This window comes from Scyliorhinus canicula, chromosome 18 (genome assembly GCF_902713615.1).
Source record: "Scyliorhinus canicula chromosome 18, sScyCan1.1, whole genome shotgun sequence".
Classification (NCBI taxonomy): domain Eukaryota; kingdom Metazoa; phylum Chordata; class Chondrichthyes; order Carcharhiniformes; family Scyliorhinidae; genus Scyliorhinus; species Scyliorhinus canicula.
In genome coordinates, this window is record NC_052163.1 from 63,546,541 (window position 1) to 63,572,069 (window position 25,529).

The 25,529-nt window shown below is 47.4% G+C and overlaps 1 protein-coding gene across 2 annotated transcripts in view; it reads left to right on the top strand.

Annotated features, from left to right (window-relative positions):
• The window catches only part of LOC119952964 (caskin-2-like), a 320,000-nt gene that overhangs the window by 185,231 nt on the left and 109,240 nt on the right, over positions 1-25,529 (top strand). For both annotated transcript variants that reach the window (XM_038776607.1, XM_038776608.1), the window contains exon 4: positions 21,899-21,996. In XM_038776607.1, coding sequence (XP_038632535.1) covers positions 21,899-21,996 — 98 coding nt within the window. The remainder of the gene's footprint in view (positions 1-21,898; positions 21,997-25,529) is intronic.

Below are 25,529 nucleotides of genomic sequence, written 5' to 3' on the forward strand. Positions count from 1 at the left end.
AACAGGGTGCTAATAGGCACAGAAACCAAGGGGAAAGAGTGCTAATGGCAGTCCCCAGAGAGAACAAAAGGTGTGAAAGGCCAAACAGCAGAAAAACTAACATCAGAGAGTAAACTGTGACAGATGTAGATGTAGGGGGAGGGGAAGGGGGAGCAAAGGGGAAAAAAGGTAAGGAAAGGGGAACAAAATGGGGTGGGGGTAAATATGTATAAAGAAAGACAAGGAAAAAAGAAATGGTAAAAGACAGTTAAAATGAAATGGGATGAAAACAAGGGGGTCGAGTTGGGGTAGAGCTAATCGTCTGAAGTTGTTGAATTCGATGTTGAGACTGGAAGGCTGTAGCGTGCCTAACCGGAAGATTAGATGTTGTTCCTCCAGTTTGCATTGAGCTTCACTGGAACATTGCAGCAGGCCAAGGACAGACATGTGGGCATGGGAGCAGGGTCTTGTGTTAAAATGGCAAGCAACAGGAAGGTCAGGGTCCTGAATGCACACAGACCGAAGATGCTCAGCAAAGCGATCACCCAGTCTGCGTTTGGTCTCTCTGATATAGAGGAGACCGCATTGGGAGCAGCGAATGCAATAGACCAGATTGGAAGCGATGCAAGTGAAACGCTGCTTAACCTGGAATGAGTGTTTTGGACCTGGGATGTCAAGCATGGAAGAGGTAAATGTGGAGGTGTTACACCTTCTGCGATTGCGTGGGAAGGTGCCATGGGTGATGGGAGAGGTGTTGGATATGGTGGAGGAGAGGACTAGATTATCTCGGAGGGAATGGTCTCTGCTGAATGCTGACAGAGGGAGTGAAGGGATTGATGTTTGTGGGACCTGGTTGTGCACAAATTAGAATCTATGGAACCTCTACAGTGCAGAAAAAGGCCATTCGGCCCATCGGGGTTGCCCCACCCTTCGAAAGACCCCATGCCCCCACCGTATTCCCGTAACACCACCTAACCTGCTCATCCCTCAACACTAAGGGGCAATTTAGCAAGGCCAGTCCACCTAATCTGCACATCTTTGGACTGTGGGAGGAAACCGGAGCACCCGGAGGAAACCCACGAACACACGGGGAGAACGTGCAAACTCCGCACGGTCGGAATTGAACCCAGGTCCCTGGCGCTGTGAGGCAGTGGTGCTAACCATTGTGCCACGGCGGCACGTTTTACATATAACAATGATGACATGTCAAAAAGTAGTTCATTGGTTGTAAAATGCTTTGTAACAAACCAAGGCCACTAAAGATGAGATAGCAAGCAGGCTCTTCTGTTTTCTGTTGTGTCTGTCTTAATTTCTGTCCCTGTCTTTCTCACTTCCTATTATTTTAACACTTTGTTACTTTCACTTTCTTTCGTTCTTTTGCCTGCTTTCTTTCATCCTTCCTTTCTCCCTTCTTTCCTTTCCCCTTCCCTCTCTCTTTCTGCAGCACTGAAGGCTCTCATGGTGATGAGGTAATGGGAAATGTTCCAACTCTCTCTCCCTCTGTATGTTTCTCTTTTCTCCGTGTTTTTGTTTGATGGAAGGAGTGTGTATTCAGGGGCTCCGGTATCAGTTTAGTTCCCAGCCCTCTGGCTGACAGTTGAACCTTTTGAGGACGGAGCTGGGGACTGTGAGAAGCCCCCTGCCAGAACAATGGGCGGCATTTATCCATCTCATCGCAGCTCCAGACTCGGTCTCTAAGCTCCAGTCCAGGGATGAAAGTATCAAAGACGGGGAGGGAGGAGCCAAGCCCTGTGAGTGACAGCCTGGAACTCTTCTTCCTGCTGCCAACACCCGCACAAAGAATTTAATGAAGTGTTGAAAGAAAGGAAACAGAATTAGCAGCGGAAATTTGACCACAGTCTCTGAAACGCTGATCATATTTTGCAAGGCTAACCACGTTTGATAATCGGAACGGATGAAATATTTTATTGAACAGGTTTCCACCTATACAGTCCCTGAAAATGAATCAAATGGGTCATTTTCTTAAGGCAAGTTCAGTGAAAGGGATTCCATTCAAACGCTACTTGCAAATTGGCCTGACTGTCCTGACATTATGATGGGGCAGCTGCACTAATGAGAAGGACCCCTTTGTGGGCCAACTGTAGGATCTTCACTATTCCACTCGCATTATGTCATTTTGATCAACAAAGACCCAGGATCTTGCTGGTGTACGTGTGTGTGTGTCTGATGTCACGTAGTTCATTTACTCACTAAGGCAATGGACAAGTTTAATCATTTAATATTTAAATGAGACCTCCTTCAGGAGTGTTGAAAATAAAGCAGTATGGGGTTATTTAATTCATAGAAGGTGTGGAGATGGTGGTATAACAGAAATGTCACTGCAAATGGGAAGAGGAGCTGGGTGAGGAGATTGAGGAGGGGACGTGGGCGGATGCCCTGGAGAGAGTGAATTCCTCCTCTTCCTGTGCGAGGCTTAGCCTCATACAGTTCAAGGTGCTGCATAGGGCCCACATGACTGGGACGAGGATGAGTAGGTTTTTCGGGGGTGAAGACAGGTGTGCTAGGTGCTTGGGGAGCCCAGCAAACCACGCCCATATGTTTTGGGCGTGCCCAGCGCTGGGGGAGTTTTGGAAGGGGGTAGCAAGGACGGTGTCGAGGGTGGTGGGATCCAGGGTCAAGCCAGGCTGGGAACTCGCAATTTTTGGGGTTGCAGTGGAGCCGGGAGTGCAGGAGGCGAAAGAGGCCGGTGTTCTGGCCTTTGCGTCCCTAGTAGCCCAGCGGAGGATCTTGCTTCAATGGAAGGATGCGAGGCCCCCAAGCGTGGAGGCCTGGATCAATGATATGGCGGGGTTCATCAAATTGGAGAAGGTGAAATTTGCCCTGAGGGGATCAGTACAAGGGTTCTTTAGGCGGTGGCAGCCTTTCCTGGACTTCCTGGCAGAACGGTAGGGAAATAGGCAGGCAGCAGCAGCAACCCGGGGAGGGGGGAGGGAGGGGAGGGGGGGTTTGGTTCGGTGGGAGGGAGAACTGTGTACATGGGTTTGTGGGATGTGGCGGGTGTTATCTCTTTCCCTTTTGTTTGTTTTTTTCTTTTGTTTGCAGTTGCTTTTGTAGTTGGGTGAGTGTTGTTCTTGGGTTTTTACCATGGTTGTTTTGTTAATATTGTTTTGTTTATATTTTGTGAAAATCTTAATAAAAATTATTTTTAAAAAAAGAAATGTCACTGCGCTGGTAATCCAGGGTCATGCAGTCAGTTCCCACCACGGCGGTTAATAATTCTAGGATAGAAAGCTGGTCACAATGGTGAGTGCGAATCTAGCATTGATTCTTGTAAAAACCCATCTGGTTCACCAATGTCTTTGGGGGAGAAGGTGGCAATGCGGTAATGTCACGGGACGAGTCATTCTGATGCAGTCGATAGGGTGCGCCGTTGACTTTCAGAGGGGGATGTCAGCGATCCTCCAGCAGGTCCACACCTGATTGGAGGAGTCCCAGAGGCTACGAGTGCAGGAGACGGTGCCGGCAATGCATGGTACTGAGGCCAGCATTGATAGGTAGGTTACCACAGTGGAGAGCCTGGTGCCAGTCCTCTTGATCGCACTCTCGATCCGACGGCCACTTCCTCCCAGGTGTCCCTGTGGCTGACCCTCTGAGATCCTTGGGGGAACATGGCATCCCATCTGGCCTTGACCACATACAGTAATCTGCCCAGGTCGGAATCCCCGAATCGTGGGGCTGGCGTTCTCGGTGACATGGCTGCGTGCTGAGTGAGGTTGACTGTACAGGAGTGGTTGCTGCTCTCCCTTGTTAGCGGGGAAGTTGGCAATCATGGTCCCAGCGAATCAGCCAGCAGGACCCTCATTTGCAGCGTGAAGCCCATGGGGCCTTGTTAAGTGGACCAATTAACGTTTTCGAGCAGTGACCGCCTCGCTGGGCCAAGTGTCGAGAAGCTCTTGGCAATTTCCGCTCGCTACCACACTTAGAAACCTTTTGGTTAAATCGTGCCCAACATTTCAGGGCAGTAGTAGTTAGCACAGTTTCTTCACAGCTCCAGGGTCTGAGATTTGACTCCTGGCTTGGGTCACTGTCTGTGTGGAGTCTGCACGTTCTCCACGTGTGTGCGTGGGTTTCCTCCGGGTGCTCTGGTTTCTTCTCACAGTCCAAAGATGTGCAGGTTAGGCGGATTGGCTATTCTAAATTGTCCTTAGTGTCCAAAAAAGGTTAGCTGGGGTTACTGGGTTATGGGGATAGGATGGAGGCGTGGTCTTAAGTAGGGTGATCTTTCCAAGAGCCGGTGCAGACTTGATGGGCTGAATGGCCTCCTGTACTGTAAATTCTATGATTCCGAGTCCTTTGACTGTTCGTCAGCACTGGAGGGAGGGAGAATGCAGAAACTGCAACTAAGACGGGGACGTGTCCCACAGCACCGCGGCTGTGTCCATATGGGACTTGGAGACCTCCCCTAGTGACCAGGATGGGTTCTGGAGGGCATCGGCATTGCCCACCTGAGTCTGCACCCCCTCCCCTGCAACGATGTAAATGAATAATTAAACAGTTAAACAGCACCTCTGGATTAGCCTGTGCCTCTGAATTGCCTCGTACACTATGTTGGCGGTATGAGTGATGGTGTCCAAGACGTGTCTCAGTCAGTGACGGCCATGGCTGAACGCCTCAACAGCACGTCCCAGTCGCTGAAGGATGGGGCCCCCATCTCAGGCGAAACTTTATGAGGCACTGCCGGCCATGTCCCAGGCTCAGGTGGCAATTTCCGATGCCCCCCAGAACATGTCCCGGTCGCTAGGGGAGGTCTCCAAGTCCCATATGGGCATAGCTGAGGTGCTTTGGGATACGTCCCAGTCTTAGGTGGGCATAGCCGAGGCGCTACACAACATTGCCTGGTCGCTAGAGTACTTGTTCCAGTCGCAACTGGGTATTGCCGGGGTGCTCCAGAAAATGTCCCAGTCACTGAGGAGCATCGCTGAGGGTGTCTATACTGTGTTGCAGACATTGGGGAGCCACCAGGGCTGACAGAGCCTGATGACGCAGGGGCAGCTGGGCCTCGATCGAGCTGTCCCTCCGGAGGCCTTAAAGGCACTTACCGGGAGGAGAGGGCGCGCTGGATGCCAACCCGGAACCACCCTTCGGAGTGGTAACAGCGGCCACCTGCTCCCGCGATACCCACCCCACTGACAGCAGCAGGTCTTGGCATTAGCACCTGTAACAGGGCAGCAGGGCATGTGCCACCGGCAACTGTGCCGGACCTTCCGGCCCTAGAGCCTCCAGAGGATACCCGCGGGAGAAGGGGAATGATGGACAAGGTCACATGATGTCCTATGTGAAGTGGGCAAGGATGCGGGCCTCCCTGGCGATCCAGGCTGGCTGGACAATCACCGCTGCAGCCGTCCTCCATCCTCCGTTTCCTCTCCGGTCTCATTCTCCAGCCGCTCTGGGTCCGGCGCCTCCTCGTCCTTGTCCTCCCCCTTGGAGGTGGCCACATATTCCTCTACCTCCAGCATGTCTCCCTGCTGCTGTGCCAGGTTGTGGAGGACACAGCAGACCACCAAAAAGTGGGGTATGTACTTTAGAGCACTACCAGAGCAATCAAGGAATTGGAACCGCACCTTGAGGCATCCAATGCACCGCTCAATGACAGCCAGTGTGGCTGCATGGGCCTCATTGGATGCCCCCAGAACAGGACCACATTATCCAGGGGTTGGCATAGTGGACTCGGGGGTGATTTTCCCCCCTCTTCGACCCCAGCTCAGGCCGTGGGCTGCCACCCCCCATGCTGCACAAACCGCCCCCACACCCCTGCCCCCACCGATGGTGGCCAGACCAGGGCTGTCACCACCCCCTCTCAAGCCCTGAATCCCTAAAGTGCAGAAGGAGGCCATTGTGTCTGCACCTATCCTCTGAAAGAGCATCTCAGCTGAGCCTACACATCTTTGACACTAAGGGCCAATCCACCTAACCTGCACATCTTTGGACTGTGGGAGGAAATCAGAGCACCCGGAGAAAGTCCACTCAGACATGGAGAGAACATATAAACTCCACACAGACAGACACCCAAGGCTGGAATCAAATCCGGGTCCCTGGTGCTGTGAGGCAGCAGTGGTAACCACTGTGTCACACCGGGCCGCCCTCTCTTAGCCCACTTTCTGGCAGGGATTATGCTGAGGTTCCACAACCTCGCTACAATGTCTGCCCCAAACCTCACTAGAAACATCAGTCCCTTCCCGCCCCCTCATGGACCAGAATTTCCAGTCTTATATTTGTCAGTCAACAGATAAAAATGTTGTTTATTTGGTCTGGCATCAGTGTGAACTTGCCATATCAACACAAACAAATTCTTTTCCATTGAATGCCAAAGAAAACATGCCCCGAGGGCTTGGTAAGAGCTGCGCTTGGTGCTTGAGGCAGCTTCGTGACACGGAACAAAAATCACCACACTTATTAAATGCTTAGAAGCATTTTACAAGGAGGGAATAAGAACAGACATGAGTTGGGAGACGGAAGAGCGAGTGGGATAATTGCCTGTTACAACCTGGGGTTGCAATTGAGTTAAGATAAAGCAAAAGAACCCTTCAAGGAGTTGGTTTACATTCAGGCAGGAATCACGGAGATAGGCGAGACGCTAATGTGGCGATTAAAGTTTAAATGAAACATGCATATAGGAGATTGTTGGCTGGTTGCCAAAGCTTCACAAAGGGCGCCTTTCGTGAGACCTTTGGCTTGTGGCTTTTGCGGTTTACTGAGTGTGAATGATGAGCTTGTTTCCTGATAAACCTGTGCTTGTGCTGTACTTTTTACATCGGGATGGAAGTGCTGGGTAGGGCTGTTAATTGAACAGAACAATATAGTGGGAGACATGTGATTATTGCACGATAGAAAACGGATGCACAAAGTCAGGTTAATATAAGCACCTTTTAAAGTCAAGGCACTTGGTAGGACTACAGTCAGATCGAAATTGACACCTCAAAGAAGACATTAAGGCAGGAGGAAATGGGGATAGACAAAGATTGGAGGGATTTGGACCTGAGGAGGAGAATTTTAAAAATGAAAATGTCTGCTGATTTAGAGCCAATGTAGTTTGTTGAGTATTAAGGTGGTGGGTGAATGGGACATGTTGCAAGGTGGGATGTGCATTCCTCTGGACTTTGAGCTTCCGGTCTTCATGGGGAAAAAAAAGTCAAGTAACTTGAATTCCAAAATTGCATTATTTTAATAACGTGAGTCAATCGTTTAACGTTCTGGTCAAGAGGAGTCTCGCTACAATGTCTGCCCCAAACCTCACTAGAAACATCAGCAGTGTGTAAAGGCAGTTTGGCACGTTAAAGTTGCTCTTTCTGTAAAGTTAACTTTCCAAGTAAGATATCCAATTGTACTTTGATAACCCAGTGCATTAGTTCCATAGCTCCACCTGCTCGACTAGTTCAAACAGTTCTTGCTCCTTCAAGAATAAAAATAATTCTCTTAATATCTGTTTACATTTACTTTTCACGAATTTCCATTGATGTCCTTTGAAGTAATATTCTTTTGCCTACACCATTTAACATGCTCTATAATTTGATGCCAATCCCTTACTCACCTTCCCCTCTTCAACGTTAAACTCTTCTGTCCTTAAGGTTAAGATAGGGGGAGTGTCTATAGTTTTAAAGAGAGTGGGAAGGATTCACCGGTTGCCGACGGAGAAATCGCGTTCAGTGATTGGCTGGAGAATCACCGTTTGCGCAGAAATTGGGGGCGGCGCGCTTTTTGCAATTCTCTGCCCCCTCGAAATGAGTACGCCGCACGCCATCGGGACGGCTTCAGGACATCACCTGAAGGCCTCCCCTGATGCTCCGCCCCCGATGGGCTGAGTTCCCGACGGCATGGAACACTTGTCCTTTTTATTTTCGTGAACTTGCCATGGCAGCTGTGGACTGAGTCCAGCGCCGCCACATTTGGGTGGGAGCCGTTCCGCGGGCAGTGGGGGTTTTGGCGGGGGCTGGGACACTGGTGGGGGTTGGTCCGGGGGTGGCGAGTCTGATTACATGAGGGCAGTTTCTGGCAGGCTGGATCCACGCGTGGGCGTCTGAACTTATTCTTCAAATCGGATTATTCATCCCAGTGTCTTTAACTGTGGTCCTTGTTCAATAATATTAATCTGTCGCTCTCCTCTAATGATGTTAGTGGGGAGAGGGGTTTAAAAATTTAACAAGTGGAAAATATGTCCCCAACCTGCTTTGTATGCTGTTGTAATATGCCTTTAAGGCACTGCAGCATGACATCACTAGAAGGAAGTGTGTCATGCAGGTTTAGTTGCACTCTTGCTTTTCAGCAGAGCACAAGCGGTCAGCTCTGCCGTTGGTGTCTTCATGCTTTGTTTCCATGTATATATGTTCACATGTGCCGGGAATAATAAATGAACCCACAACATATTTGCCCAATCTCTTGTAAGTGATTGATGCTCTGAAATCATGAGGAAAACACAACATGGTACTCAGCCTGGCAGTAGGATTCAGTACAATTGTGCTACATGGCATGAAACAACCCTTGACATTCTGGTCAGACTGTAATAAAGCCACAGCATCGGAGAGTGTTGAAACCGCAGTGTGGTGACTGTGTAGAAAAGCTTTGAAGACACAGGCCAGGTTTGTGCTGACGTAAAGAGCCGGTAAGTAGATGGATCCCTCCATGGTGAGATTACAGCACAAAAGCCTGTAAGCAAATGAGTGGGACAGCATGGGACAGCGTGTGGTGAGAGGATGGTTACTGGGTTAGCTGGCCAGGAAAGACGAGTGACCGGGGGGGGGGGGGAAAGAGTCAAACAAACACAAAACAAGACTCCTAAAAATCTGGCTAGAAATGGTTACAATTACAACGAACGGAACTTTGGCGAAAGTTGGTGATCGCAGCGACTCCAATGGAAGCGTTCCAGAAAGATCCTCTGGACAAGTCTAAAACTCAAAGGTGGACACAAGTGCGAAGTAAGCCTTGCAGGCCAATGAAGCTTAGTACAACCCCAGTGGTTAATACAGAATTTTTGCAAAGCTTCAGAAAGCCATTGACCTTGGGGGTATTGAAGCTTGATGTTAATGTATTCAGGAGAGCCACAGTAAGAGAAAAAGATGGGAGAGGGGACAAAGAAATGGCGGAATGTGTCATTGCAAATAAAATCTTCTCTTTAATACTAATTTACATTACATATATTTTGACTGCTGATGGCAGTGCGGGTGGGATTGAACCCCATATTATTTCATAGAATTTCAAAGAATTTACAGTGCAGAAGGAGGCCATTCGGCCCATCGAGTCTGTACCGGCTCTTGGAAAGAGCACCCTACCCAAGCCCACACCTCCACCCTATTCCCATAACCCAGTAACCCCACCCAACACTAAGGGTAATTTTGGACACTAAGGGCAATTTATCATGTCCAATCCACCTAACTTGCACATCTTTGCACTGTGGGAGGAAACCGGAGCACCCAGAGGAAACCCACGCACACACGGGGAGAACATGCAGACTCCGCACAGACAGTGACCCAAGCTGTAAATCGAACCTGGGACCCTGGAGCTGTGAAGCAATTGTGCTAACCACTATGCTACTGTGCTGCCCTTGGATTAAGGAAAGAGAGTAATCAGTCGTCTTTACTGTCAGTCACCTGTGCTTTCAGCTGTTTATTGTGCCCTATCTCCCACACATTGCCAGGACCTGCTCATTGTTCTCTCTTCACTCCAAAAAGATGTGGAAAAGAGTTGCAAAGACTCATGACTCTATTTTTTTTAAAAAAACTTCTCCTCATTTCAATCTTAAGTGGGAGACCCTTTATTTTTAAACGCTTAATTTTCTCGTTTTGTTCCTCTGGTACTGTTTCAGTTGAGCCCTCAGTTCTGTTCTCCCCCGGATCCCTCTTTTGCGGGGGCCATGGAGAATCCAGAATGAGTTGAAGGATAGAAAAAAATGACATTTACTTGCAATAACATATATATACACAACAGCAGCAGTAACTCCCTTGCTGCTCACTCCTCTCTAGCTGGTTCCAAACTGGCCAGCTTTGTTTATGTAGGGAATCTACTAATGATTTCTCTGCCTCCCCTCATTGGGGGAAGCTCATACTCCCCAAGGATTGTGGGATTGCCATTAGTCCCCAGCCAGTGGTAAGCAGGCAGGTTATAACACCCTCCAAACCTCATCTCTTGCTCGAGTGGCAGCTCAGGCCTCCCATCTAATGTAGGGCTGGCAATAATCAGGACAGCATGGTGTCACAGTGGTTAGCACTCCTGCCTCACAGCGCCAGGGCCCCGAGTTCGATTCCGACCTCGGGTGACTGTCTGTGTGGAGTTTGCACTATTTCCCCCTCATCTGTGTGGGTTTCTTCCGGATGCTCTGGTTTCCACCCACAGTCCAAAGATGTGCAGGTTAGGTGGATTGGCTGTGCTAAATTTCCCCTCAGGGTGGAGTTGCAGGAATAGGGAGGGGATTGGGCCTAGGTGGTCTTTCGAAGGGTCGGTGCGGATTCCATGGGCCTAATGGCCTCCTGCACTGTAGGAATTCTATGATTCTATGAATATGGGGCTGTACTCAATGCAGATGCTGTTCTCTTTCACATTTGCCCATAAATAGGAGCCTTTACTTAAGAAATAACTGAGAAAGGCCGCAAACAGGACCAGTGGAAGCGGTACATTCCTGGCACTGAGCCAGGAGTTACCTCACTCACAAGTTATGGTACTGCGGCCTACAAGCAGCTGAAGCAGAGCAGCCTGTTGGTGAGTTTAATCCATTGGTATCCAGGTTTTCCCTGATGTGCTATCTATCATTGCCCCTCCGGGGTGGGGGGTGGGAGTAGGGGGATCAGGTATAATGCCTAAATCCATGTTCCCACGATTTGCGCTGTCAATCTGAATCTTGTGGCTCAAAACTCTGGAATGGGGGTTGATTGAAATCTTGACCTCCTGACTCAAAGCGTCTACCCATTGAGTCAGCGGGGAAAGATGTCCGTGCCTGCCTCTATTACAAGAGTGTAATGTTTTTGCAGGCACTGAGCTGTCACCAGCTGCAAATTGTGGTCACTTGTTTTGGCCTCTGAGTTGTTGGTGAGCTCGTTCCTGTCATGTTGGATTGCGTTCTTCCTGAGCTGGCTGTTGTGGTTAAGTTTTAACTTGTTTTATTTGAAGTGATGTCAATTCATCCCGGCCTGCTCCTCCTCTTTTCTCTTTCCCTGGCCCCTTCATTCCACACCCCCCCCTAACTGCAGGTTCCAACACAGACTCGATCAGTGTTTGAGATTGTTACACCTGGTGGCAAGATAATCACTTTATATGAAGTGCGTTTGGAAAGGATGTGATGCTTGTCAGTTAACTACTTTGGCACACGCTAGAGTGCATTTAGGTATTAATCAGCTATTTGTGGGACATCCATAGTAGACTTTAGATGGGGGTTTCTGGCACCGTTAAGGGGGGGGGGGTGGGGGGAGACCATCAGTGAATAACTTTATTTTTAAATGAGGCACTGTGTTGTAAATGCTGTGCTTGTTGAGCTGTGAGTTTGTATAAATAGGGTTCAGAACTCCCATTTCCGGCATTCAGCGATCATCCAGTTGGGTAATGAGGTATTTTGCTTTCCAATTGGTCTAGGAAGGCAGTACATCACAAGGATAGATGTGTTAGACGACTAATGGCTGGAACATGGGGCCACGTCATATAATGAAACCTCCGGGAATACATGTAATCACTGTTGACAGCCCTAAATAAGACCTAGCTACAAAGTAAGCATCCCCTAAATATCCCATCAAACACGCACCAGGCAGATCCAGCTAGATACAAGTAAAAGCCCCCTACAAACACATCTGGGTACAGCACAGGTTAGATCATATTAAAGTTCCCTCTATATTGTCCCCATCAAACACTCCCAGGGCAGGTACAGCACAGGTTTAGATGCAGATTAAAACTCCCTCTACACTGTCCCCATCAAACACTCCCAAGACAGGTACAGCACGAGATACACCATGCTGGCCGACCTTTGTGACCTAAGCCGACCGGCCTTCACAACCCACGCCACCTGAACTTCACGACACATTATTTTTGCTTACCTTTAATATGACAGGTGAGCCTGCAATGTCCTCGCGATTTCACTTGCTTTGTCAGTCAATGTTACATTTCTACTAAGGACTTCAGCTGATGAGTTAAATTCTCGCTGCATCCTTTGGAAAAAAATCAAGAGGATTGTCCTCGAACTCGCTATGCTTAGTCTTCAAATGCCTTTGTGGTTTTGAGGGCGTTAAACTTTAATTTGTCAGTACTTCCCTGCAAATCACACACATTGGCTTTGTGTCCTGATTTGCATTGGCACAATTAAAGCCATATCTCAAGAAATTACCTCCAAAAACTTTGTTCCCAACTTCAGTTTCTTGTCAATGGATTGTTCATCAAAGTCCCTGGAGTTCACACCATCTCTGCTATGTCCTGCTGAGGACTCACCTGAGCAGCTCTCTCCAGCAGGCCTAATTGTGAGATCCTGTCTGTTTGTGTCTCTGACCCCCTCTTCCTTGCTACAAAATAACCCATCTTCAGTTCTTCAGGCAGTTCTGTTGCTTGCTTGTTGGCAGCTACAAAATGGAGGAATCTCTCCTCCATGATTTTACGCCCAAAACATGGACCACGTGTACATGCCGAGCGAGGGACCTCTTTGCTGCTGCCTCTGGCAGGAAGACGCTGCTGATTTTAAAAATAAATTTGGTCCTGGGACAGTGCATTGACGTAAGGAGCAGACGGTACTGACACAGCGTGCTACCTCAGGAGGAGACGGTACTGACACAGCGTGCTACCTCAGGAGGAGACAGTACTGACACAGCATGCTACCTCAGGAACAGACGGTACTGACACAGCGTGCTCCCTCAGGAGGAGACAGTACTGACACAGCGTGCTCCCTCAGGAGCAGACGGTACTGACACAGCGTGCTCCCTCAGGAGGAGACGGTACTGGAACAGCGTGCTACCTCAGGAGGAGACAGTACTGACACAGCGTGCTACCTCAGGAGGAGACAGTACTGACACAGCGTGCTACCTCAGGAGGAGACAGTACTGACACAGCATGCTCCCTCAGGAGGAGACAGTACTGACACAGCGTGCTACCTCAGGAGGAGACAGTACTGACACAGCGTGCTACCTCAGGAGGAGACAGTACTGACACAGCATGCTCCCTCAGGAGGAGACAGTACTGACACAGCGTGCTACCTCAGGAGGAGACAGTACTGACACAGCATGCTCCCTCAGGAGGAGACAGTACTGACACAGCGTGCTACCTCAGGAGGAGACGGTACTGGGACAGCGTGCTGACGTCATGAGGGGACAGTCTGCCCCGCTGGGCTCTGGGCCGGCGCACTGCCGTATCCGCCTGAGGGGGCATGTATGCGCAGAGTGAGCAGCATTGGCAACCTAAAAGCTGATCGCGGCCTTTAGGTGCTTCTCCCGTAATCGGGAATACCATGACCGAACGCTCCGCGACCCTCCCCAAACCCGCCCGCAACCCACCCATGGGTTGCGACCTTGAGTTGGAAAAAAATGCTGCTCTACATTGTCCCCATGATTTTGATCCATCGACAGTGAAGGAACAGCCGATATATTTCCAAGTCAGGCTGGTGAGTGACTTGGAGAGGAACTTGCAGATGATGGGGTTCCCATATGTCTGCTGCCCTTGTGCTTCTAAGTGATAAATGTTGCGAGTTTGGAAGGTGCTGTGGAATGAGTCTTGCATTGTATCTTGTAGATGGTATTGTTGGTATTGATGGTATCGCTGAATGCCGGAAATGGGAATTCTGAACCCTATTTATACAAACTCACAGCTCGACAAGCACAGCATTTACAACACAGTGCTTCATTCAAAAATAAAGTACATTCTGTATATTTAAACCCTGAAATTAGAGGATGGAAACCCTGAGCGTTTCTGGAGTACAACCAGTTTAACCATTCTTGACCATATCAGACATTACCTAACTTCAATCTCCTTGCGTTAAATGCTGCTTGCTGCAGGATGATTTCGAACGGCAATTGTAAATTCTTCTTTAACAAAAGGTTCTTCAAAGCTGTTCCTCCCATCTCTCCTCCTCATCGCATACTTCTTCGAACCTGTGGGAATAAACCTCTGGGGCTGCCTCTCTGCCTGTACTATGCCTTCATCATCATTTCTTGACATTCCCACCCCAACCCCGTGTTGTCTCCCACTCATTCTTGTTCTGAATGACAGAATGTACAGTGCAGGCGGAGGCCATTCGGCCCATTGATTCTGCACCTGCCCTTGGAAAGAGCACCCTGTAGGATGCAGGGTCCCTCCTTTTTCCAAGTGACCTAAATCCATGAATCCTTACCACAGTATTTCCCACTCCAGTCAGCTCCTCACCCCTTTACTGGCAATGCCACCCCATCACACACCAGCTGCAGTTAGCAGTGGTTCTTCTTCTTCCTCCGGTGCCATTACTTTCTGTTCCAAATCACCAACAGCCCTTCTCTAGCCTGTCTTTTCTCTCTTGGGAATCGTCACCTCATCGTGTCCTGCATCTCTTCACAAAATCCCTGGTCAGATCCCTTTAGCCCTGTTTCTGTCCTGCTCACAGCATGGAGGCCGCCCCATAGCCAATGTTCATAATGTTGTGAGAGCAGGAAGAGGCCATTCAGCCCCTTGAACAGCCCCGCACGGTTGACGTGAGCGGTCGGGAACCCGGCGTGGCGACTGCGGACTGTGTCCAGCGCCACCACACTCGGCCGGGATCCGTGCTGCTGCCCGGGGGTGGCCTGGGGTTGGCTTGTGGGGTGGCGAGGGCTGGGAGACTGATGGGGGGGTGGCACGGATGGCGGGTCGGGTCCACGCACAGCCGCCGCCATGTTGTATGGCGCGATCACTGCAGGTCATCGCCATGTGCATGCTCGGCCACGGACCCGGCCATTCTGTGGCCGTTTTCAGCGAGGGACCCGGGAGTTTCATCCGGCACCGCTGTCAGCCCCGCACTGGTCCCCGAATCAGTGAGGGTTCATAAATTTTGGCATCGTAAAACGCCCGGGAATTCTCCGTTTCAGGTGGCACTTGTGTTTTCAAGAAGCAATTAGATATAGCACGTGGGATGAAGGGGATCAAAAGATATGGGGAGACGATGGGATCAGGCTATTGAGTTGGATGATCAGCCATGAACATAATGAATGGTGGAGCAGGATCGAAGGGCCAAATGGCCTCCTCCTGCTCCTATTTTCTATATTTTGAGTCCTTTAATGGAAACACTAGGACAGGTGATGCGGTAAGCGGCCAGGAGTGCTTGACTCATTGCCAGAGAGGTAGTGAGGCGGTGAGGCTCCGAGAGGGAATTCCAGAGTTTTGGGCCCAGAGAACCCAGGACACAATTTACCAGTGGACGAAGGAAATCAGGGATATTAATGGGGCCAGAATTGGGGGGAATGCTGAGTTCATGGAGGGTTATGGAACTGGAGGATGTTACTGAGATCTGGAGGGATGAGGTCATGGAGGAATTTAAACACACGGATGAGAATTTTATGTTTGAGGTGTTGGTGAGCACAGGAGAGATGGGGGAACGTGATTTGGCACGAGTTGGACATAAGCAGTCATTAATGTGAAGAAAGAAAAGGGATGGGACTAGGGGATCTCTCACATCTCAACATCACACAGAAAAAAAACACATTTAAAATAAATTCAACTTTGTTGGTAGTTTTCCATAGCAAACATCACTGGTTTAGCTGACATGTTTTAAACATCTCAGTACCAGTGCTCGGTAATAGAAGGGATGTCGATAACAATGCAGGCTAATTAAGCCTGTGATCTCTCTATGGTGTTGAGTGAGTGGCTGCTGGAACCTGGAAGAATTCAACGGCGAATGGCTGTCTGCCGGAAACTTGTCAACAGTTTGTTATCACACGGTCAGTCTGTGAACAAGAAGCCTGGATTAGAGTGGTGAGGACAGGAGTCTGCTGCAGGAGTGAAGCAAGATGTGTGTGTGAGGGGGGGGGGGGGGGGGGGGGGGGGTAGGGTTAGGGGCACTGTTGTGCAGAGTGACAGCCCCAACCACAAGATGAAATGGAATTATCCCCTCAGAAAGCATTTAATTGGGCGGGTTTCTTGATTGTGTCCTCGTTTTGACCAACATCCCCCTTTCTTCTAAAGATTTTTTCCTCCTCTTTCGAAAGACCAAGGAAGAGCTTGAGAATAATTGTTCGTTTGTTGACACGTTACCCAAGTGGGCAATGCCCGGGCATGTGCCAATACAGTAAAGATGATCGCAGCTGAGCCTGAATTTACTGTCGCTGGCAGCTGTCACTGGATGGTGAACAGTTGGATCTCTCTTCCCACAGCTTAGAGGCACCAAAGCCTCCTCAACCGCTCGTGCCAATCGGGGCCACTAAATTCAGCACATACTGGACATCTAATTTTAATTCTGTGCATAATCCAAGCTGATACTCTAGTGCAGTTATCTGTTGTTCAGAACACCTAATGTGTTCCTGAAAAGAAGTGTGCTTAAGGAAACCGTGCTTAACAAAAGTTACATTCCTGTGAGAAAACATGTAAACCTGTCCTGTATTATTTACATTTACATTAAAAACGTATTGGCTTGCTTGAACCTAACTGGGCCTCAAAATCCTCTAACTCTTAATAAATTATGAACTCTATTAGCCTTCCGCTCACTGCTTCCTGAACCTAACTCTTCTGCTTGTTGCTTCCCTCTCTCGCTCGCTCCATCCAGCTCGCTGTTTCCCTCCCCAGAACTCTCGCTGTCCTGTGAGCGACGGCTTGGGAGAGGCAGAGAAAGGGAGTAAGTGAACGTGGGAGCAAGAGAAGCTGCGAGTGAGATGGAGTGAGCGGAGAGGGTGACGCAGCACGGGGAGGCGAGGGAGAGCGCCGGGGAGGGAAGCGGCAATGGGGAGGGTCGAGGAGGGAAATGGCAAGTTGGAGGGTTGAGGACGGATATGGTGAAGTGATGGTTTTTAAAAAAAAAAAGCCTGATAATGCTCTATAACCGTGCTAAAACAAAAAAATGGAGGCAGTGCTATTTCGGGGAATATCCCTAATTAACAAAACACTCTATGGAACACGCTTTATAAACAGGGAATAGGGGGCAGCACGGTAGCATGGTGGTTAGCATAAATGCTTCACAGCTCCAGGGTCCCAGGTTCGATTCCCGGCTGGGTCACTGTCTGTGCGGAGTCTGTATGTTCTCCCCGTGTGTGCGTGGGTTTCCTCCGGGTGCTCCGGTTTCCTCCCACAGTCCAAAGATGTGCGGGTTAGGTGGATTGGCTATGATAAATTGCCCGTAGTGTCCTAAAAAGTAAGGGGGGGGGGGGGGGGGGGGGGGGGGGGTTGTTGGGTAACGGGTATAGGGTGGATACGTGGGTTTGAGTAGGGTGATCATTGCTCGGCACAACATCGAGGGCCGAAGGGCCTGTTCTGTGCTGTACTGTTCTATGTTCTACATGTAGCAAGGGAGTGCCGCACTGTCAAAGGTGCAATTTTTTTGCATAAGACATCTGCATCTCTAGGTGGATGTTAAAGATGTCAGAACACTATTCAAATAAGAGCAGGGGAGTTGGCCCAGAGTCCTGCCCAATATTTATGCCTCAACTAACATTAGTTAAACAGATAATCTAATGGTTTATTTCATTGATGTTTGCGAGAACTTGCTGTGCACATCCACTACCACATTTCCGACATAATAACAGTGACTACACTTCAAAAGTATTTCACTGGCTGTAAAGCACTTTGAGATGTCCTGAGGGTGTGAAAGGTGCTATGTAAATGCAGGTTTGGACCACAGTGGATGCGGCTGCCTAGGCATATTGATATTTCTGAGTTTTCAGATATCCCACCAAGCTGATCCTGTCTCTCTCTTGCGTTATTAAGTTATTGAAATCGACCCGCATCCCTTTGTCTTACTTTTAGCGCCTGTAAAAGCCATGATCTCTTTCAATCTTCCCTTCCTCTGACAGTTTTAGGCCTTTTAAGACCAGACTACGAATGACCATGTTTACCTCACTGACTGAGCTATTTTGTCTCATGCCTGATATTTCTAACTTTCTGCAGTATTGTGGGGACAGAGTTGCTGTTTAGTGGACAGCGCCCACTTTACATAGGTGACAAAGGTCTTACATTTTTTAAAATAATGTTTATTGTCACAAGTAGGCTTACATTAACACTGCAATGAAGTTACTGTGAAAAGCTCCTAGTCACCACACTCCGGCGCCTGTTCGGGTACACTGAGGGAGAATTCAGAATGTCCAATTCACTTAACAGTTTCAGGATTGTGAGAGGAAACGGAGCACCCGGAGGAAACCCACGCAGACACAGGGAGAACGTGCAGACTCCGCACAGATGAGAATCGAACCTAGGACCCCAGTGCTGTGAAGCCATAGTGCTAACCATTATGCTGCCCAAGGTCTTAAAAATCTTAAGGTCTTAAAGAACACTGGTGTTTTCCTGAGCTGTTGGCCTCGGTCTTTCACTGGCGTCTCAAAATATGACAAGAATTTAATTTTGATGCATATGTGTGCAGTTGTTTCCCCACTGTTACTGAAGCTGCAGATTCCAGGATGTCACTGGGGAGGATAGCTGTGTAAGGTTGGATTCTGTAGTAAAACTAGGAGCCATAAATATACTATAGTCACCAAAAATCCGGTAGGGCATTAGGGAGAAACTTTATCCAGAGTGTGGTGAGAATGTTAATTTCTCACCACATTGAATAGTTGAGGCAAACTATATTGGTGCCTTTAAGGGAATGTTAGTTAAGTGCATGGGGGAAGCTAGGAATAGATGAGTACATTAATGGAGGCTGATGAGGAGATGCAGTTTGAAATATATCTCTCGCAGCGTGGACTACAGAATAAAACACTGGAGATGTTGGAATTCTGAAATAAAAACAGATCGTACTGGAAACGCTCAGCATCTGAGGAGAAAATGAGACGTAATGATCATGTCACAGACTAATACTCCAGAGCTAATTCCAGGCTAATGCTCTGGGAACACCAGTTCAAATCCCACCAGCTGGTGGAATTTAAATTCAGTTAATAGATCTGGAATTAGAAAGCCAGTCTCAGTAGTGGTGACCATGAAACTGTCATTGATTGTTGTAAAAATCCATCTGGAAGGAAATCTGCCATCCTTACCTGGTCTGACCTCCAGACCCACAGCAACTAAGAGTTGACTCTTTAATGACCTCTGAAATGGCCAAGCATGCCGCTCAGGTTCATGGGCAATTAGGGATGGGCAACAAATGGCCGGCCCAGCCAGTGAAACCCATGGAAGAACAAAGAAACCAAAATCTGTGGAGGGAGAATCCTGATGTAGATGGTCTTTCATCAAAATCTTCGGTCTGTTTCTGTGCTGTAAGTTCTATGCCATTCTGAGTAATGTGCTCAAGACCACAATGTCCCTGTTTGCCCTTCATCCTCCCCACATGACCCTTTGAGCTTGGTGTACTGCTCGAGTACAAGTTTGCCAAGGCATGCTAAGAAGTGCCTTTGGTTTTTAAGTAAAGTTGTGGGGGTGACCTTTTTACATCTGCAAGGGCAACTGGGTCTTTATTTATTGACTCACTCGAAAGATAGCACCTCCAACAATGCAGTCTGTATCATGGATTCAAATCCTGAAATGGACGTGAATCCACCAGTGAGCACACTACATCTTCCCAAATAAGCTTTGGATGAATGGGGAAGCATTGAGCTCTGTCTGAGCTGGGCGCCTGTCTGGAAATTACATACAGTTGATCATCCGGAGGGAAGCAGCAAATTCATACCTAATGCGGAGACATTCTTCAGTACAATGAAGAGGAATAATAAAAATAATCTTTATTGTTGTCACAAGTAGGCTTACATTAACACTGCAATGAAGTTACTGTGAAAAGCCCCTAGTCGCTACACTCTGGCGCCTGCTCAGGTACACAGAGGGAGAATTCAGAATGTCCAATTCACCTAACAGGACTTGTGGGAGGAAACCGGAGCACCTGGAGAAAACCCACGCAGAAATGGGGAGAGCATGCAGAGTCCGCACAGACAGTGACCCAAGCCGTGAATTGAACCTGGGACACTGGCGCTGTGAAGCAACAGTGCTACAATAGCAGAAAACTTTGAAATGACAAATAAAATATTGGCACTTGTTGAGGCAAATTATTCAAATTTTCAGATTCCAAACCTGGAGAGCTGGGGTTTGAACTCAGAAAATAAAGAGACAGCTGTTTAAGATATGTACGTGGACAGATGAGGAAGAGCTGACATTAATGCAAGGGTATAGTGTAGGAAGGAGAAATGATACACATACTCCATGAATCATTCATTTGGGATATGATCATCGATGACTAGCCCAGTATTTATTGCCCATCCTGAATTGTAGTTGAGGAGGTGGTGTTGAGCCTCCTTCTTGAACCGCTGCAGTCCCTCTAGTGTTGGTACAGTCAAGATGCTCTGTTGCAGTTTGGTACAACTGAGTGGCTCGCTTGTCAATTTCAGAGGGGCAGGTAAGAGTCAACCACATTACTGTGGATCTAGAGTCACATGTAGGCCAGACCAGGTAAGGACGGCAGATTTCCTTCCCTAAAGGGCGTTCGTGAACCAGAGGAGTTTTTACAACAATCCGGCAGTTTCAAGAGTATTATTAATGGGACTAGCATTTAATCTGATGTTTGTTGAGTTGAATTTAATCTACCTCCATTGCCTTGGTGGGATTCCAATTTAGTAACATTACCACTGTGCTACTGCCCCCAGATGATGTTGAAATAATTAAGAACCAGGCCAAAAAAGTGACCAAGGGCTCTTCAGTGGTATTGATGATGAATCCGTTCAATTAATGCAGAGCTGCAAATTGTAAAGCCAATGATAAGTGAGAGGAGTCAGGGACAGAAGCGCTGCTCTCAGCTTACTGTCATTTGGGGGACAGTTTAGCTCAGTTGACTGGATTGCTGATGCGTGATGCGGAGCGAACCCAACAACGCGGGTTAAACTTCAGTATTGGCTGAGGTTATCCATGAAGGCCCCTCCTTCTCAACCTTGCCCCTTGCCTGAGGTGTGATGACCCCCAGGTTAAATCACCATCAGTCAGCTCTCCCCCTCAAAGCCTATGGTCCTTTGGGACTGTGGCGACTATCGCCAATTCTGAAGGCGGGAGGCAGAGATTTAAGATGTTATGAACAGTACGCAGGGGAGTCACTGATACCTGGTGTTGACGAGCTGAACAATGAGAAAATTGATTGGAGGAACTTGGGGCTTTGATCACGGGATGATGATGTCCGTGAGGTGAGTGTACAAAGTTGCCCGAGGTAGTAAACAAAATAGAAAAGGAGCACCCAAGAATTAACTTGAAAGTAAACTGCGGGAGCAGGGTGGATTTAAACTTGTGAATAGTAAATTCCGGACCGACATCGAGACATTTCTTGTCATACGAAGAGTGATCAACGTACATGGAGTAAAGAGGTGAAGATGAAAACACTGAAATCTTTTACAAACAAACAACTGGAGGCTGAAACCAAGGGACTTTGGGATCCCGTGGCTGGGTGATTAAGATGGATGAAATCTTATAAAATTGTTTTGGCCATTATTTTTAGCAGGACTATATTAACCAGTTTAATTTTGATTGGGTTTAAAATAGCCAAGAGTGGAAAACCTCAGTGATCAGAACTAATAAGAGTACTCTGAGCGCAGTACCGTACATTTGGGGCCTCCTCTGATTCAGCATTACCTTGTCCAATTGCTTCTCTGTATTAATTGAACAGATTCACCATCAAAGCTACTAAAAGTCCTTGGTCTCCTATTTAGTCTGGTTCCTAGTTATTTCAATGCCAGTTGGGGCGGGAGCGTAACGTCCCACCTGAAGATACCAAAGCCATGGAAAATAGATAGATCTGCTTTGATGGATGAAGATGGATGATTCCTAATGGCCCCAGATTCACGGGCCTGTTACTTTGTGACCCTATTGTTGAAGCCTATGTGTGTTCTGTCTGCAGATTCTCAGCCTTGCATCATGCTGCACTTAGTGGGAGTATCGATCTCATTTCATTGCTGCTGGAAGCTCAGGCCATGGTGGACATCAAGGACAGCAATGGTTAGTATTGTTGACTTGTTTTATTTTCTTATCATCCTCATTTTGGCTTTCCCTATCCCAGCCAAATAGCGCCCCCCGAGATCTCTGCGCTCCACCAATTCATTGTGCACTCTTTCTCATCCCTGATTTGTGTTACTCCACCGTTGGCAGCAATGCCTTTGGCTGCTAGGACTGAATCTCTAAATCCCTAAACCCCTCAACCTCTTAGTTTCCGACACTCCTTGAGACCCCCCACCTTTTCTCATTTAGTCTGTGTAAATTGACAGAGAAAGGTTGCATCCGATGTTCAGAACAGAAATGTTGGGGTGCAAAACAAGGCCATTTGGCCCATCGTGTCTGCACCTGCTCTCCAAACAAGTAATCATCAAATACCCTATTCAATGCCTCGATTGAACCTGCCTCCACACACTTGCATGTTGTGTATTCCAGACCCCAATCACTCGCTGTGTGTAAAAAGGTTTATCTCGCATCACCTTATTACAATCCCAGACCAGACCCCAACAGTAGCTAGGATACTGGACAGAAACGCCAATATTTTATTTTAATTTTGTAAGATTATGAGGAAAGGGTACTTCGCTCCAGGAGTGATTTCACACAAAATAGGGATATGGTATATTAAAGCAAGCTTTATTACTAACACAGTATTAAATATATTTTAATGTCACACAAGGAAAAGCTTACAATTTCAGTGTCACAATAACCCATAACTGCTATCTTTACTTTCCCTCAAACAACAAAGCCAGATCAGCTCTCAATCCATTTTTAAATACAGTTAGCAGACCCAGATATACTTGCTTACGAGATTTTTCTTGGAGAATGGTTTTGAAGATAGACCTGAATCCTGTCAGAACATTGCAGGGTCTCTAGCTAACGTGTCCAGATGCTGTCTTCATAGTTTGATTTCCAACTACAAACTCCTGTCTGTCTCAACTCACTGTTGAAACCACCTATCTGGTTCTCAGGCAAATCTGCCTCTGGTCTGTCCCCAGTAAAATTTTCAACTGAACTATAGTGAGAGCAGATGCTTGATTTCTGCTCACATCCCAATATAAAACTCAACTAAATTGCTTTCTGCAAAATTCCATGTACTCTAGAACCTCCCATTAATTACACCATGTTATCAAGCTGAAACAGAATGTATCTAATTAAATATTTCACAGGGTATTCCACAGGGAACTGCCTTAATCCAAACAAAAATCCATTACCCCAAGCTTTTATGATGCTTTAATTACTCCTCTGGCTCCCAAAAAACTTTTAAACCAGGATTTTTAAAAACCATACTGCAGCTGCTATGCACACACTAACCTAAGTTTTTAACCCTTGCTGCACCAAATATATATAATACAATATATCTGAAAATCAAACATTCATCACAACATTTGCTTCTTTTGCAAATCACTTTAAATCTGTGCCCTTTAGTTCTTGATCCAACTGCTCTGTCCAGCCCCCTTGTGAGCACACTGGGCTAAATCGCTGGCTTTTAAAGCAGGCCAGCAGCACGGTTCAATTCCCGTACCAGCCTCCCCGAACAGGCGCTGGAATGTGGCAACTAGGGGTTTTTCACAGTAACTTCATTGAAGCCTACACGTGACAATAAGCGATTTTCATTTCATTTTGAACGTCTCTCTCAAATCTCCTCTTTTCCTTCTTCTCTCCAAGGAGAACAGACCCAACCTTTCCAATCTATCCTCATAACTGAAGTTTCTCAACCCTGGAACCATCTTGTAAACATCTTTCTCTCCAATGTGTTCACATTCTTCCTATAGTGTGATGCCCAAAACTATACAAAGTATTCCAGCTGAGGTTTAACAAGTGTTTTGTATAAGTTCAGAATAACCTCCTTACTTGTACTCGTTGTCCCTATTAATAAAGCCCAGAATATCGTATGCTTTATTCACTGCTCTCTCCACCTGTCTTGCCACCTTCGGTGATTTATGCACATATGCACTCAGGTCCCTTTGCTCCTGCACTCCTTTAAGAATATTAACCTTTACTTTATATTGTCATTCCATGTTTTTCCTACCAAAATGCATCACCTTCAGATCTCTGCATTGAACTTCACCTGCCACCTATCTGCCCACTGCACCAACTTGTCTGAAGTCTTTTGAAGTTCTTCACTGTCCCCTCATAGTTTGCAATACTTCCAAGTTTTGTATCATCTGCAAACTTTGATACTGTCCCCTGCACACCAAGATAAAATCATTAATACATATCAGGAAAAGCAGGGTCTCAATACTGACCCCTGGGGAACTCGACTACAAATCTTCCTCCAGCTTGAAAAATATCCATTGACCATAACTCTCTGCTTCTTATTATTTGACAATTTTGTATCCACATTGCTGCAGCCCCTTTTATTCCATAAGTTAGAACGTTTCTACCTTGTTTATTTACAACAGTAACTCAAAAATATTTATTTCATCAGCTTGGAGGCAGATTGCAACATCCAGTTCTGGTTCTCCACCTCACTCTAAAATACAATCCATCTTTCTTAAACAACAACAGTGTGCATTTATATAGTGGCTTTAACAGAGTGAAACATCCCTTAGCACTTCAAACAAAATTTCAAATCAGTTTACGTAAGGAAACATTAAAGAAGGTGACCAATGGGTGGCATGGGGCACAGTGGTTAGTACTGCTGCCTCATGCGGCGAGGACCTGGGTTCGATCCTGGCCCCGGGTCACTGACGGGTGGAGTTTGCACATTCTCCTGCATCTGTGTGGGTCTCGCCCCACAACCCAAAAAGATGTGTGGAGTAGTGGATTGGCCACACTAAATTGCCCCTTGATTGGAAAAAAATAATTGGGTACTCTAAATTTATTTTTTAAAAAGGTGACCAAAAGCTTGTTCAAATGTTTTAAGAAGCATTTTAGAGAGTGAAGTGGAGAGATGGTGGGAGCTTAAGGAGAATATTCCACAGCTTGAAGCCGAGGCAGCTGAAGATAGGGCCAACAATGGCAAAGTGAAGAAAATTGTGGTTGTATCAAAGGGCAGAATTGGAGGAGTCTTATGTATTTCAGTGGGTTTTAGGGCATGGGGATGTTATAGAGTTAGGGTAGGATGAAGGATTTGAAAACAAGGATGAGAATTTTTCAAATTGAGGCACTGCCGGACAGCAAACACAGAGGCAAATGGGATTTGTTCCGACTTAGGATACATCCAGAGTTCTGTTTGATAATGTTCCTGTGTACTGCTTTGGGATATTTTACTATGTCAGAGGTTCTCTCTAAATGCAAGTTGCTGCAGCTTTTTTATCCATTAGGTCTTCACCATTGATGCTGACTGTCACATCCCTTCCTCCTCCAATCAGGATGGGATGGGTACATGCAGTGACATTTCCTTATGGATACAGGAAGATAGGGATGGGAGTAGACAGTTTCGCCCCTTAGTCCTGCTTCACCATTAGGTCAGATGTTGTCTGAATTACATCTCAACTCCACCTACCCCCCCCCCCCCCCCCCCCACCCTCCCTCCCCGATTGATGTCCCTTGATACCTTTCCTTGTCCAACAAAAGTCTATTGACCTCAGTCTCAA